General features: G+C 39.3%; 1 protein-coding gene across 1 annotated transcript in view; it reads left to right on the top strand.

Moving 5' to 3' along the window:
- Positions 1-7,758: 7,758 nt before the first annotated feature.
- Positions 7,759-12,280, top strand: part of EIF3H (eukaryotic translation initiation factor 3 subunit H) — a 94,267-nt gene continuing 89,745 nt past the window's right edge. Inside the window, exon 1 of the mRNA XM_055314381.1 lies at positions 7,759-7,924. Coding sequence (XP_055170356.1) covers positions 7,793-7,924 — 132 coding nt within the window. The 5' untranslated portion in view covers positions 7,759-7,792. The remainder of the gene's footprint in view (positions 7,925-12,280) is intronic.

Genomic DNA, 12,280 nt, shown 5'->3' with positions numbered 1-12,280 from the left:
AATTCAGGGCCTACTAAGTTCTTCACTGGGATCTCTTGTGATAGACTCCATCCTGGACTTGATTACCATGAATTTTCATATATGGCAGACAGTGTTTTGAAGGTTGGATCTGGAGGCTTCTCAGTGTTCTAAAACATTTTTATGTTTTTCAAATCGCAAAAATGGCAATCACAACAAGTGGAACAATGGAACAACACAAAGATATTCATCCCTTCTTCCCTTGCCCAGAAAAAACATGAACAACCTACTGTGTATCCTTCAATTTCTCATACTCATATACTTACACATCATTTGCAGACACACATGTAGAGTTTTGCCACTTTATGTTATTAAAAATGAAATCATATTTTATCACTTTTATACATTTTGCTTTTCTCACCCGGCAATCCTTGTGGAAATCCTCCCCCGCCACATACCCCAAGTCAGTTGGCATAGATCTCATTCATTATTTTTAATGGCTGCATGACATTCCCCACAAAACCATCACATGTAACATAGTGGATGTGACAGACTGTGAATTGTCACCCAATCTCTCTATTTTCTAGTAATAGAATTTTGATTTTATTCAGGACATTAATACGTGCTCAAAGAAAAGAATCCATTTTCCAGACTTCTGTGCAGGTAAGTATCATCATATGGTTAAGTTCTAGCCAAGGATACATAAGTATAAATGTTACAAGGGACTTCTGGGAAGGCTGCTTAAAAGATGCCAACTTAGCTCAGCGATTGGCACTTTGGTTTTTTTCCACTTTCTTCCTTCCTACTGGAATTGGGTTGTGATGAATGGAATACTAGAAGCCTATTTTAGTCCATGAGGTAAACTTGGGCATGGAGACCATGCTAAGCTGGCAAAGCAGATAAAGGAAGGAGTCTGTGTTATTTGTGAGACCATCTTTCCAAATCTAGGCTTTCTATGTCTGGACTTGTTTTACATGAGAAGAAAAATAAACTTTTACCTTGGTTTAAAAAATATTATTTTAAGTTTTTTTTTTTTTTTTCACTTCCCGAGACTTTATTTATTTTGGAGCAACTTAAGGTTTACAACAAAATTAAAAGGAAGATACAGGGATTCCCTATATATCCCCAGCCTCAAGACATACATACGCAGCTTCCCTCATTATCGACATCACTCACCAGAATTGTACTTTTTTTTTTATCCGAGGATAAATCTAGAATGGCACATTCAGTTTCTTTTATATGCAGCCAAACCCACTCCTAACTGATAAAGTTAAAACTACTTGCCAGAATTTTAAATTGTCAGATGTTTTCGATGAAACTTTGATGTCGGTTTGTGTTTGCCAATATAATTGCCCTTTCTTTGAACAGACTAAAAATTCTAGTTTATATATTTTCTGTAAAAGGTAGAATATTTTTTCAAGGCAAATTAAGTTAAACCTTTTTACATACAATAAAAACTATCTTAACATTTTTTTTTCTTTTGAAAGTTTAAACAATTTGATTTGAATTGGATATGTCAATGGGATGAATCTTCTGTTGAGTAAAGTTATTTAAATACGAAGACCCCCCACCCCCACCACCTCCAGCTGCTTGGGCAATAAACATCAAGGAAATGTTAGTGCAACCCAGTTGTCAATTAAAGAAAGCAATTAGGATTTTTGTCTGTTGGCCCAACTAGTACCAGTGAGCACTTCCTCCAGGGTATATGCGAATAAAGAAAATGTCTCTTAGAAAAAAATTTCAAGGGATTTCGGTTTGTCAACGATATTTTCAAACCAGGCAGTAAACAGGAAGTATCCACCATTGGTTATCAGATGGCTGTAAAATTAGGCTAGCAAATTTGCTTGCTGTAATAGTCTATCTGAATGAAGTCATACAGAGAACAAATACTGCCACGGGAATTAAGTCTAAAGGGATTCAGTATTTCATTATAACAGATCTGAATAGTGTTCTACATCGGGAGGTTACTAACAAAATGTTTAATGGTATTAATTAAAGTAAAATCGAAAACTGGTAGAGAAAAGTTCAAAAGTGTCTGCAATGTGCAAACTATTTTACTTTGATGCATAACAAACTGCCCTTTGAAATTTAATTAAATCATAACTGAAACTAGTAGAGAAGTTTGTACCGTATGGGGTCTTTCATTTTAACTTATCAAAGCATTTTAGAAGATTAATGAATCCTTGTAAAATTACTCTAGGTAAGCAAATATTATTGCTGTTACTTAAAGGAGTTCGAAGATTGAAAATTATGTCAGATTATGGCATCAAAAGGATTTTCTACAAACACTATTTATTTATATTGAACAAAATGTTGAAGACAACCATTTCACTCATGCTTTCGTATATATTTTTAAGCAGCAGGAGGACTTTAGGGCAGAAACTGAACTCCTGGTGGCAAGAAATTAAAGAGACTTTCAATAATCCAGTAGAATATTATTTCAAAGTCTCATATTTATAATTAAATTGCACCAATACAAGGTATTAATTACATGATATTATACAAAAGAACAGTCACTCTTAGAACCTGTGCAAATGTTTTCAGTGCTAGATCACTTGTTTTAATACTAGTTGGCAATTCATAAATCAAAATACTGGGATGAGAAGGCCAAATGTTGTTCTTTAAATTATTATTATTTTAGCAAACACATAGAAAATACCTACATGCTGGGTCATATGTATAAATGAATATTATTTTCTTTTTATTGGCTTGATCTATTGTTCCTTTCGTGATACTGAGCAAATCACTTAGCTCTTTAAACAATGGCCTCACACAGTCTCATTCCACATGTACATAGAGGGAAGCTTAGGACTTAAATTGATCCCGATCAGACTAAAGAGAAAGATCCTTTTTCCCCATGGGTGGGGGAGAGGTTTTCTTTTTCTCGCAATAAACGTAAGAAAATAAGTGCATTGTGTCCATTGCTACTGGCAGCTGTTTTGAAATTATAGGGGTAGCCAGTCTGTGGGCAGAACCAAAACATGTCAGAAACCAGAGTCAAGAGAATCATAATGATAGGGAACTGAGATTTTATGCTACTCTATTCGGAATATGCTCGTACTAGAAATTTTGTTATGTTATTGAATATATATCCTTCTTGTTTAAAATAATTAAAATTGTTTTTGTGTGTGTATTTGTTTTTTTGTTACTTATAGCCCAAAATGACCTAACTGATGGAATATTTGCTAAATCCATACCCCCAAAAAGTGTATTTTAAAAGGAAAAATGATGCAGGTGCCTGGCTGACTCAGTTGGTGGAACGTGCAACTCTTGGTCTCAGAGTTGTGAATTTAAGCCCCATTTTGGGCGTAGAGCTCACTTAAAAAAATAAATAAGTAAAAGGAAAAATGATGGTATTACCTCTATAATACCTTGCTTTAAAGAAATTTAGATGTTCTGCATATGTTCTTGTCTTATCCTGAGCAACATTAGGAAGAGGCTTGGATGCAGAAACCTGTTGCTATTATCTGCTTTCAGCATCTCCCAAAGGCATCTTTTCCACTCTAGTTAAATATTAAGCAAAGGGGATCCCTGGGTGGCTCAGCGATTTGGCACCTGCCTTTGGCCCAGGGCGTGATCCTGGAGTCCCCGGATCGAGTCCCACGTTGGGCTCCCTGCATGGAGCCTGCTTCTCCCTCTGCCTGTGTCTCTGCCTCTCTCTCTCTCTCTCTCTCTCTCTCTCTCTCTCTCTATGTCTATCATGAATGAATAAATAAAATCTTAAAAAAAAATAAAAATAAAAAAATAAATATTAAGCAAAATGTTAGTGTTTTCAGCCTGATGATTTTCTTTGGCCAAGTGAATATTTGTAGACTTCTAAAAAAGTATACTAGCTTAATCCAGAACTTTAGTTTTTCCTTATTTATATGTTGTTTCTTCTGGCTTTGCTTACATCTAATTTTTGTGTCGTAGACCTGGCCTGTTATTTATGATGACACCATATAGTCTCATAGGGAGGAGGAGAAATTGCCCTTTCCTCTCATTTCCATAGAAGGGGGAGTTTCTGATCCCCTCCTGACGAGTGAGTATCATTGGAGGGTAGCCTTCCTGTTTCTCTCCATTCCCTGTTACTTGTGATGCCTGAAAGAAGGAAGAGCTAATCTGGTATTTTTGGAGATCTCATAACCATTACATAACTACATTTCCTTCCCAAGGGTAAAAAAGATCTTTGTACTTCTTTCCTAGAAAATAATCTATATAGAAGAGTTAAGAACATAACATCTCTTACAGAATCTCTTGCTGGAAGCTTTGAAAGTTTCCTTGATTTGTTTGTTTCTAATGGATAGTAGAGGACAACCTCTTAGCTGTTGTCATGGATATACAGTTATTTCCCAAAAGGAACAGTAAATAGAAAGATCAGATTATTTCCTACCCTCTTCCTTCCCACGAAAGCTAGAACAGATGTTAAGTTGGTCCTGTAGAGGTTAGCTATGAGCCCTGGGCAGGCACAGACACAGAGCCCAATCTATGTCTATTTACTCCATGACCTAGAGAGCTGCTCAGCTCAGGCCTCAAGACTTATCAGATGTTCAAAGGAACTTTGCCTTCCACAGAGGTCTGGAAGCAGGCAACAACTGAATAGGAATAAGCTGATATTAAAAAAAAAAAATCCTTCGGCTCATCTGTGTACTAAATAGGAATAAAGTGGCATTTAAAAAAATCGTATGGCTCATCTTGGGTGTCTTGACTCTCATTTTACTACATTGAAAGATTTAAGTAGGCCTTAGCCAAGTCAGAAAAAGCAGCTCCAACACTAGCTGGTTTCTAGAGTATATGGCTGGACTGGTGACAGTCTGACATTCAATGGGCTGTGTTTTCCTAGTGGGTAGAGTTACTATGCCACAAAGCAGAACTAGTCAGACTGTTTATTTTTTCATTTTTTCATTCAGGTATGACAGGCTATTCTTTGCTTCCTGACTCTAGGCAGTAGTCACCCCCCGGCACAGCCCACAGCTTGCTTTGGAAGGTCCTTACCATCCTCTCTCTTTTTGCTTCTGACTAAATTTGTAATATTTTCGGGATATGTAGAAGTATGCTAAAAACTTTAGTTCCTGTGACAGAAATAATGAAGAATGTATTATTACAAATACAGGGTAAATATATTTTGTCCAGTAAATTAATAGCCACAATAACATTAATATCCATGATATCAAACTGCTTTTGGCTGGGGCAGGGGGCAGAAGTACAGTGTAATGACTCTGACCAACCTTCTTTGGGTGATCAGTACAGAATAATCAGCATTCTGCAATAATCTGTTATTTAAATTTTTCTGCATGCTTTAGTTTTATTTTTTATGTTTATTTTCTTTTATTTTTTATTTTTATTTTTTAAAAAGATTTTATTTATTTATTAGAGAGAGAGAGAGAGAGAGAGAGAGAGAGAGAGGCGGAGACACAGGCAGAGGGAGAAGCAGGCTCCACGCAGGGAACCCGACATGGGACTCAATCCCGGGAACCCAGGATCATGCCCCGGGGCTGAAGGTGGGGCTAAACCGCTAAACCACTGGGCTGCCCTTTTTAATGTTTATTTTAAAGATTTTATTTATTTATTTATTTGAGAGGGAAAGAGAGAGAGAGAGAGAGAGTGCACAAGCAGGGGGAAGGGCGAGGGAGAAGCAGACTCCCCAATGAGTGGGGAGCCCTACACAATCCCAGGACCCTGGGATCATGACCTGAACCAAAGGCAGACGCTTAATTGAGCCACCTAGGACTTTAGGTTTATTTTGCTCTTATTTTTCTAAGATTTTGAGAAGGGAGCTTTGGTTATTGATTTGAGATATTTCATCTTCCATAATGTATGCATTTAGCTCTAAACTTTTCTCTTAGCACTGATGTAGCTGTGTCTCACAAATTTTGACATTTTATGTTTTCACATTCATTCAGTTCAATGTGTTTGTGTTTTTAAAGTTCCCTGAAGACTTCCTCTTTGATCCATGGGTTATTAGAAGCATGTTGTTTAGCTTCCAAGTATTTGGAAAATTTTCTGTTACCTTTTTGTTTTGACTTCTAGTTTGAATCTGTTGTGGTTGGAGAACATACTCTGTGATTTCAGTTCTTTTAAACTTGTTGAGGTTTGTTCATGGCTCAGGATACGGTTTATACCTTCCATGGGCATTTGAAAATAACGAAACAAATGTGTATTCTGTTGTTGGGTGGAACGTTTTATAAATGTTGATTAGATCCTGTTGATGGTATTGCTGAGTTCTTTTATATTTTTGATGATTTTCTCTCTAGTTGTTCTGTTAATTGTTGAGAGAGGGGAGTTGATGTCTTAAACTATGACTGTGTATATGTCTATTTGTCTTTGAGTTCCAGGAGTTTTTTCTTTACAGAAGCTCAGCTTTGTTGCTAGGGAATACACTTTTAGAATTACTATGTGTTTTTGGTGATTGGCCAATTTATCATTATATAATGTCTCTCTCTGTCTCTGGTGGTTTTCTTTGCTCCAAATTCTCCTTTATCTGATATTAATAATATAGCCACTCCTGCATTCTTTGGCGTAATGTTTGCATGATATATTTTCCATCATTTCACTTTCAGTGTGCCTATATTACTATATTGGAAATGAGTTTCTTTTCGGCAGCCTATAATTGGGTGGATTTGTACTATGTCAACTTTGCTAAGCTGGAATCATACTTCCTAGAATTCCCTTTCTTGTAGAGTCTGAGCTAGGGTTGGCTGCAGGGGTGTGAGGGAAACAGAGAAGTCAAAGATGACTCTAGGGTTTTTGGTCTAATAAACTGGAAGAATTGAGCTGTCATCAAATGAGATGAGGAAGACTATGGAGGGAGGTGGTATTTGGAGTTCAGTTTTGGAAAGTCTGGGTTGGAAGTCCATGTTGAACATTTCAGTAGAGAAGTTGCATAGGCAGATGGACATGACGGTGTGGACTTCAGTGGAGGGGTCTAGGGAAAATCAATTTGGGAATTATCAGTTCTGCATAGACATCTCTTGAAGGAGTAAACATTTCAAAAATAAGCAACAGGCAAAATTTGGAAAGACGGAAAGAATGTCTTAAATTCCTTATCTAAAATGATTTGCTAAAGCTGTCAAGTATTCTTTCTTTTTTAAAAATTTATTTATTTATTTTTTTTAGTATTCTTTCAAAGACTTGGTTTTTGTATTTCAGAGAACTGTTGGAAGTCAACATGATTTTTAGGGAGTATGTTCTGCATCAACCCTGAACACTACGTAAAATAGCTTCTTTGGTACTCGGGTAAATCCTGCATGGAACTAATATCAGCAAAGGGCTATTCATTCTTTGTATTCTGATCAAAGCTGCCACATTTTAATCAATTTCCAAGTGGTTAGAGACCGCTATGTAAAATTACCTAAATAAAGCAAATTGCAATACCAGTTCGTACTGATCAACAGAGTGACCCTGGACAAACTGCGCCCCAGTTTCCCAGTATGTGTGATCGGAGTTAGCAGAGCTCTTCATGGCTTACAAAATTTTACAAAATTTTTAATTAAAAAAAAATCAAAAGTGAAATCGTTTTCAGGCGAGACGCTACATGCATGAGAGCTATAACGCTGTTACGGCCAACTGACTCACGGAGACTGACTAAGCGTGAGGTGGGAAACATCTTTAAAAGTCTACCTGCGTCTTAGAAAGCTTTCGAGGAGAAAGAAGCCGCAAACGCACTTCGCACATGCGCAAAGGCGTACCCTGGCGGAGGCGTGGAGGCGGGACGAGCGGAGGGAGGCGGGGCCCCACGCCAGCCTTTCCTCCCCGCTCCGCCCCGCGGGCGCCGGGCTGTTCGTGACGTCACGTGAAGTTCGTACTTCCGCTTCCGGCCACTCACGTTTCTCTTTTTTCCTGTCCGGCTGAAAAGATGGCGTCCCGCAAGGAAGGCGCCGGCTCCGCTGCCGCTTCTTCCAGCTCCACCACCGGCCCGGCGGGGAAAGGCAAAGGCAAAGGCGGGTCCGGAGATTCGGCCGTGAAGCAAGTGCAGATAGATGGCTTGGTGAGTGGGCTTCCGTTTCGCCGGGTCCACGTGGGGACCTCAGTTCTTCGTCCTGTCCCGCCAGACGCGCTGCGCTGCTCGGCAGCCTCTCCCTGGGGCCTCGTGAGACTGGGACAAAGTTTTCTCCGAAAACCTTTCTCTTTCATCTTCACTGTTTGTGGGGAGGCGCGACAACTTTCTCTGCCACCCATCGTGGGGCTTGAGGACTTAGGGAACAGAGGCTAGGGGCGTGTGTGCGACAGATTGTTGGGGTCTTGGCAGGAGACGCTTAGATTTGGAGAAAGAGTCGTTTGGAAGACACACAGGGGAAGGGAGGTATCAAGAAGGATCTAGGAATCTACGGCTTTTGGAAGGTGAGGTAAACTTCATTGCTTCTCTGCTGGGGTCTGACATCCGTAACTTCCCCAGTGGAGATTGACTTTATAGTCACTTCTGAGCCGGTGAAGCCGTGGAGTGGGGGTAAACATTTCTTCTCTTGGCTTCCCCTTTCCCCGTCTGTGCCTGTTGGAGTGCCTCGGGATTGGGGTTTAGGCATCTTTCTATCCGGTCTCTGTTTGACTGGTGTAACCAGAGGAGGTAAAAGCACACTCCTGGAGCCAGACGGCGTGGGTTTGAGTCCCACCTGAATGAGAGACGCCTGGGTGGCTCAGTGGTTGAATCTGCCTTCGGCTCGGGTCCTGGGATCGAGTCCCGCATCAGCCTCCCCACGTGGAGCCCACTTCTCCCTCTGCCTGTGTCTCTGCCTCTCGCTCTGTGTGTCTCTCATGAATAAGTAAGTAAAATCATTAAAAGAAATTAAAATTAGCTGAATGGTATTGGTTAAGTTAATCTTTACATTTATGTTCCTCATTTCGGTTGTTTTGAGGATTGAAATTGGCTTAATATATGTCAATAACTACAACAGTGTTCTGGGACATAGTTAATGACCATTTAATCCCTAGTTGCTCAAGTGTTATTATTTGTGTTCCAAAAAGTCACAACAGTAGATACTCCTTAAATTCCTTTCTTGTGGCTTTAAATATAACTTATATTCTGATAACCTTTAGATTTATATTTCTTGCCAGACTTGGTTTTTGAGTGCCACTCTTGAACACCCCACTCCTTGCCTGACATCCCTATTTGGATATCTTATAGGCATCTCAAATTTTACTTGTCCAAAATAAAAGTATGGCCATCTCCCTTTCCTTCCTTTCTCCTCTTTGGTCTTTCCTTGGCCTCCTGTCCTAGGAAATGGATCTGTCATCTATGCATTTGAACAAGTCAGAAAACCTAGGCATTAACCTACATTTGTTTTTTTTTTTTTTTCCCTTCGTCAGCAAATCCTGTTAGTTCCACCTTCAAAATGTATCAAATTCCATTTTTTTTTAAGATTTTATTTATTTATTCATGAGAGAGAGAGAGAGGCAGAGACACAGGCAGAGGGAGAAGCAGGCTCCATGCAGGGAGCCCGATGCGGGACTTGATACCAGGACCCAGGATCACAGCGTGAGCCAGAGGCAGACGCTCAACCGCTGAGCCACCCAGGCGTCCCTATATCAAATTTCTCTGCTTCTCATCTATATGCCATCAATCATGTCCACTTGGAATAAAATATAGACTTCTTACCCCATTCTTCAAGGTCCTGTCATTCTAGTCTCTTCTCCAAACTCACCTCCTACTTGTAGACTACATTCCTAGTGACATTTTAGTTCTTTGTTACTACTTGGTGGCTTCTTATGATCCTCGAGGTCCTTGGCTTTATTTTTAATTTTTATTTTTTTAAGATTTTATTTATTCATGAGAGAGAGAGAGAGGCAGAGACATAGGCAGAGGGTGAAGCATACTCCATGCAGGGAGCCCAACATGGGACTCAATCCCAGGTCTCCAGGATCACACCCTTGGCTGAAGGCAGCGCTATACCACTGAGCCACCCGGGCTGCCCTGGTCCTTGACTTTAATGCTGCATTTTAAGAACGGCTTTGCCTACCAAACCTGTCGAAATGTATCTCTCTCTCCATCATCCTCCATCACACCACTCTGTTTCATAGCATTTTCCACTGCCCGTAACTGTCTTTGTTTTCTTGTCTCCCCTACCAGAATGTAAGCTCCTGAGGGCAGGCAAGGGACTATGCTCTTTCATGAGTTATGTTTCCAGTGAACCTTTTAGCTGATATGGATAGAATTTAAATGAATGAATAAAATATTTCATTTTATTTTATTTTTTTTAAGATTTCTTTATTTTAAGAGGGGGAGTGGGCAGGGTAAGGGTGTAGGTCAGAGGAAGGAGAGAAGTAGACTTCCCACCCACCAAGTGCTAGCTGGCTGTGAGGCTACATCCTATGACCCTGAGATTATGACCTGAACCAAAATCAAGAGTTGGACACCTAATGACTGAGCCACCCAGGTGTCCCTCATTTTTATACTGGTCCTAGTTCATGTCCTGATATCTTATAGATTATTTTAATGATATCTTGAATTGTTCTCTTAGCCCTCTTCAGTCAATCCTTCATACATTTTTTTTTAAATTTTCATTTTTAAGATTTAGTTTATTTGAGAGATAGCAAGAGAAAGAGAACACACAAGCAGAGCAGGGAAGGAGAAGCAGGCTCCTCTCTGTGCAAGGAGCTGGACACGAGGCACCCAGAGTCCTGGGATCATAACCTGAGCCAAAGGCAGATGCTTAACCAGCTAAGCCACCCAGGTGCCCCCTTCCTTCATACTTTCATTAAAACCTTCACTTAATGTGAAAGTTAAGGTCTTGTTAACTTCCTTCCTGAAATGTTTACAGTGATATTGTATTGAATTCAAGGCCTACTAAGATGTCCTTGGTTTTGTGTTCAGATTAATTTCCTACTATTTCCAAGACTTGTAGAAAGTGTATGTTCCAGCCACAGAGGACAATTCGTTAGCTTGGTGTTTAATTACATTTGTTCCTGCCATCTTGTTAGAGGTCAAGACCTGTTTTTCTTCTTGTATTGACCCTTTCCTTTCCTACCTTTGGTCTATTTCATAAAATCTTCTATATCTTTAATATTACCTTCCTCTTACGAACATTGTCAGGACTTTTCCCATGTTAAAATGTTCAGTTCTCTTTTTCACGTAACACTGTGTTCCATTCTTAGTTGCCACTTTTTTCCTTTTGAAGTCAACGGTTAAACAATTACATAGATTTGTAGTTTTTCATTCTTTCTTCAACTCACTGTTAGACTCTCCATCACCAGTAATTCCCTGATTTAGTATTTATTTATTTATTTAAAGATTTTATTTATATATTCATGAGTGACACAGAGAGAGACAGAGACACAGGCAGAGGGAGAAGCAGGCTCCATGCAGGAAGCCTGATGTGGGACTCGATCCCCAGACCCTGGGATCACGTCCTGAATCAAAGGCGGACGCTCAACTGCTAAGCTACTCAGGTGTCCCCCTGATTTAGTATTTAGAAAAATCATTGATAGCATTTGCAAAGAAGTATAAAAAAATGCCAAAATATTCTCACACATGCAAAATATCACACATGCAATTATATCTATGATACATAATTTAAATAATCACAAAATTAACATGCAGTTATCTGCCATTCAACCTGAGAAATAGAACATTATGAATATCTTTGAAACCTCTTCCCCTATTTCGTTCTTTTCTCCCATCCCTAATCCCCACTATGTAATCACTATTGTGAATTTTGTTTCAAGGATTGGGTTTTCTTTATAGCTTCACCATAGAGTATTTCTAAACAATTTGTTTATTTTTGCCTCTTTATATTGATAATATGAATGAAATGTGAATTAAATCATAGTACATGTGCTCTAATGTCTTGAGTCATATATGCATATCTCACATTGTTTTTGAGATTAGCCCATTCTAGACTAAGTGGCTATAATTCATTCATTTTCATTACGGTAGAGCATCTCATTGTATAGATATGACATAATTGTCCTCATCTGACCATTAATGGACAATTAGATGGCTTGTTTTCCTTGTGTGGAACAGTATCTCACAAGAATCTTTTCGTTGTCCATTCCGTTAGACTTGTCAATGTGACTTGTACTGTACCCTGCAGAGTCAGTGCTCATGTATCCTCTTGGAATGGAAGAGTGGATCTGTGGATCTTTGTTGTAGTCAAATGATCTCATTGTTCCTAGAAAAGATCAAACTTATCCTTCCTGTTGAACTTTTCACGTAAAACCCATGTCATTCCCCCAAACCAGTTTCCATGGATTAGAGAGACAAGCTGAGTTGCTCTCACCTGGTACCTTGTTAAAAATGCAGAAATACGGTGTATCAGAATCTCAGGCCCCCATCTTGATTTACTGCATCAGGTGATTTATGGCATATTAATGTTTGAGAAGTATTGTTCTGGTCCACATTGATTTCCTT

This window comes from Nyctereutes procyonoides, unplaced genomic scaffold (assembly GCF_905146905.1).
Source record: "Nyctereutes procyonoides isolate TBG_1078 unplaced genomic scaffold, NYPRO_anot_genome, whole genome shotgun sequence".
In the NCBI taxonomy this organism is placed as follows: Eukaryota; Metazoa; Chordata; class Mammalia; order Carnivora; family Canidae; genus Nyctereutes; species Nyctereutes procyonoides.
Note: the sequence above shows the minus strand (reverse complement) of the source record. Positions and strands in the feature narration are given on the sequence as shown.